The sequence below is a fragment of the Corvus brachyrhynchos genome, unplaced genomic scaffold (assembly GCF_000691975.1).
Source record: "Corvus brachyrhynchos isolate BGI_N302 unplaced genomic scaffold, ASM69197v1 scaffold14, whole genome shotgun sequence".
Taxonomy (NCBI): domain Eukaryota; kingdom Metazoa; phylum Chordata; class Aves; order Passeriformes; family Corvidae; genus Corvus; species Corvus brachyrhynchos.
This window is the reverse complement of record NW_008239110.1, coordinates 20,993,714-20,997,557: the sequence shown is the minus strand read 5'-3', so window position 1 is coordinate 20,997,557 and position 3,844 is coordinate 20,993,714. Positions and strand designations below refer to the sequence as shown.

Below are 3,844 nucleotides of genomic sequence, written 5' to 3'. Positions count from 1 at the left end.
AGGGGCTGGCTTTAATTCCTTCTCTTCTTACCTCTTCCAAAGTACCATACTATGGATTCCCACTGCAAAGGAGGGTGGGCAGCAGTTACATAGCTTCACAAAAGCTGGCGCCTGATAGAAATGAGCTTCTGAATCCTGGCAGCAGCTCAGACAACTTATCTGAAACAGACACGTATATCTACATGACTGCGAAGTCTGTTGTAGGAAAAAGCTCTAGCCATGTGAGAGTCAGGATCCCAATTTTGTGGTTATGACACATTACAGAGGACATTTGCTGACAGGGCCAGGAGTTCTATCATAAACTCATTAATTTAAAACAGAACAGTTTAATTTTTTTTTCCTGGCAGAATTCATTTTAGGCCAGCAAAACAACTTTTTTTCTGGCTTTGTTTTCCTTCACTGCATAATTTGGCATTCCAAAAATACTGCAGATTGATGATGGTGACATCTGAATTCAAAGAAGAATTCCTGCAAGGTCTGCAGCTAAGCACTTGTACAGTTATTGACTCTCCAGTTTGTCACTGATTGTACACAGAGCTTGAAAAAAAAGTGTACTGATTTTTTTCCTAATTTTATAATTTTTTAAGATCTTTGCATGAAAGAGAAGGTTTAGACTACTTAGACAACTCACACAGAATGACTTATATTGAGGTGTTTATATCTTGTTTTTCTCTATGCAGCTTGGTTAAGGCACACTTCCACTGGCCTAAAGCAATTGTAAAAAGATTTATATGCGCTCACACATAAATAAGCAGAGGACAGTTTAGTTTGTTCATTGTTCTAAAATTCCTAGAGTCACTTTTAAGAAGCTATTGTGTGAAGTTATCACTGGAAACTGGACAACTATAGAAAGCAGGATGCCTGTATATTTTCCAGCACAAGGAACCAGCTGTTAGACAATAGATGGTTTATAAAACTGTAAGAGATTAAATATCATTATGAACAGTTGCTTAGACTATTCTTACAACATTGATTTTTTTCTCACAATCTTAGTCCCTCTCAGCAAAACTTTGCATAAATGTTGAAGTTTACACTTTGTCTGAGTCCATGGAAGATGCTGAGAAATCACACATGCATGGAGAAGGAATGCATCGTGGTAATGTAGTAGCATTCACAGTACTACATGGTGGGTGGCTTAGAAAATAGCTTGTAAGCTGTGTCCTAAAAAATCAGTTGCAAGTACTGCACTCTTATTAAATTAAGAACTAAATTTTATTTATATCTATTACGTGTAGTTTTATTTTTACCTCAAGTCATGTATCTCAGGGATGTCAGAAAACACATTTCTATCATTTTAAGTGATGTTTCCACACAGTGGAAACAGTTTCCACACACCCTTCCTAGTCTACCGTATATGATATACCTACAGGAAAGGAAGAGAAAATGATATTCACTCTTCTAAAATCTATCAGAAAAATAAGAAAAATCTGAGAGGCATCTTCCCTTTCAAGGACCATGCAAGCTCCTCACAAAAATCAAAGCTCTGAGGTTCATCTGCTGTCAGAGCCTAAGCAAATGGGATGTGATTGGGGCTGGGCACAATGTCAGTCCCTGGCAAGCAAGGTGAGCAATGAAGATGAAAGGAGGTTCTGGCCCTTTCAGCATTAAGACAGTTAAGTTGTGTCCTGCTCTGTGTTGTCAAATGCAGCAAGTTTTTATTCTGAAAGAGCCATTTTAGAATTACATCCATTTTCACTGTAAAAAATTATTATTGTTCTTCAGAGTCCAGCAGACAACCTCCAGACAAAAGACTCTGAAACAGTAATAACTGTAATTTCTTCTCAGTTAATCTCTAAATATTTATCAAATATGTCGAGTATCAGTACCCTACTCTTTGGTCTCAGACACAAAATTGAGTGAGTCTCTCATGGTCTCTCAGTAGGAAAATATATGTATCACTGCAGGAAGCTTAGATGGCATTCAACAGATTCTTGTTCCTCATGACAAGAAAAAAAGGAACTTCTTTCCATCCTCATGTATGTTTTTTCCACTCTTTTCCTGGAGCACTCCTATGCAACTGAATTCCTATTTTGCTGATGCACATTATTTTTTAGTTTTAAATAGTGTTCAGATTCTTGGAGGGATCATTGCTCAATAGCAATAATATAATAGAGAAAATGAGATATGTGATTCATTCTAAGCTAATTGCTAATAAATGTTAATATTAAACATAGCAAGCAATAGAGCTCTTTGGAGGGATTTTCCACAGCAATAGCATAGAATCTTTAAGATCAAATCAGTTAATCTAATTACCCTGAATGAATTTCAGTGTAACATATACTTCCACCTCACGCTATACATTTCAGTTTATCAACTATTCCCAGATTTGGGTGAAAGAAAACAGCCATAATTGATAATAATCAAAATATACATTGAAGAAAAAATAAGGAAAATCTCACCATGAGGCAGCACAATAAATTACAAATAACTTTTCATTCTGGGGGAATAAGAGTTTATTCCAAAGGTTGAAACGCATTAAGCCTTTGTTATACCATTTTCATCAAAAGATGAAACAGAACATGTCTGCTGCGTAGGTACATCCATTAAGCAGTTGAGAATGTCTACCTGACCTGGCTATTGACTGAAGTCAATAGACACCTTTACAACTGACTTCAGTAATTAACTTTTTGGAACAATCAATTTTGCCCCAGCAGCCCCTGCTGTCTTGATCCATTTAAAAAACACGATAAAATTTTGTTGAAGAAACATTTGGAAAACACTCTTATCACTGCAGGAAATACAAAACCTATTCATTACTCTTCGCATCCAACATGAGGCTTGAAATTGTATCGAGGTATTTTTTAAGGCAATCAACAACAAATATCTGCATCTACTTTAGTAATATTCTAGAAAAAAACCCAATATCCTTACCCCAAAACTTTGGTGGCCATGTGATTGGAGGAAAAGTACTGTTCTTATCCATAACATCCAAATAGCAAATACAGAATGGTATGTCCACAGAGGAGCAATAGTTTTCTGAAGGTTTGAAATTTTGCACTAGAAGCAAAGCTTTTGTGCTGCCACAGAACTGTGTTGTTTGCCTGAAAGGAAATGGATGTATCACATTTCCTGCTTGTGGACTCGAATTAGTAAGTGCTTGCCTTATCTTGGAACACCACATGGTTCCCGAGACAGGGAAGTAGTTTCCTTCTCGTCATTTCCTCAGGCAGAGCAAATCGACTCAGAACAATACCAAATCACCTCCTTCTCTGAAACTTTTTGAACTCCCTAAGTCCAGAGATAGAGAGATGAAAAATCCTTTCTCTTTCCTTTAAGGATTTTTTATGTTGAAGACCTTCTTTAAACATCCAAAAGCACTTGTATTCAGTAGGAATTTTCAATAAGAAAGAAATGCATCAAGAGGTTTTTAATGGACACCAATTCTTTAGGATATTAATTTAGGGTATGAGGATGGTTAAGTATTCACCATTGTTCCTTGGCTGGTTTGAGGAACTAGCTGGGCCTGACAGTGTAACTGTAAATTCTTTCCTTTCCACACCCCATTCTGAAATATGAGTTCCCTGGAACACAAACAGGCTTTGAGCTAATTGCTTGGACACGTTTAATACAATGCAGTGTTAATTCCCCGATGGAATTGTAGGTACTGCTGCTATATGTAACATATAGAAATAACAACAAACCTACAAAAGAAAATAGACATGTAATGACATAGACCTAGAATTAATGGAGAATGAATGGACATTGATAAAATATAAGATTTTGTATTTATGTTATAATTTCTGTAGAGCCAAGTTTTAACTATTTTCTTCTTAAATATATTTCAGATAATGGATGTCCATAAAAATTCTGCTGTGAAAGGAAATCTCTGTTCTCTGAAGAGGCA

At 36.2% G+C, this 3,844-nt stretch overlaps 1 protein-coding gene across 1 annotated transcript in view; it reads right to left on the bottom strand.

Moving 5' to 3' along the window:
* The window catches only part of MYCT1 (myc target 1), a 23,797-nt gene extending 20,738 nt beyond the window's left edge, over positions 1-3,059 (bottom strand). Inside the window, 1 exon segment of the mRNA XM_008637883.2 lies at positions 2,872-3,059. Coding sequence (XP_008636105.1) covers positions 2,872-2,923 — 52 coding nt within the window. The 5' untranslated portion in view covers positions 2,924-3,059.
* Positions 3,060-3,844: the final 785 nt, after the last annotated feature.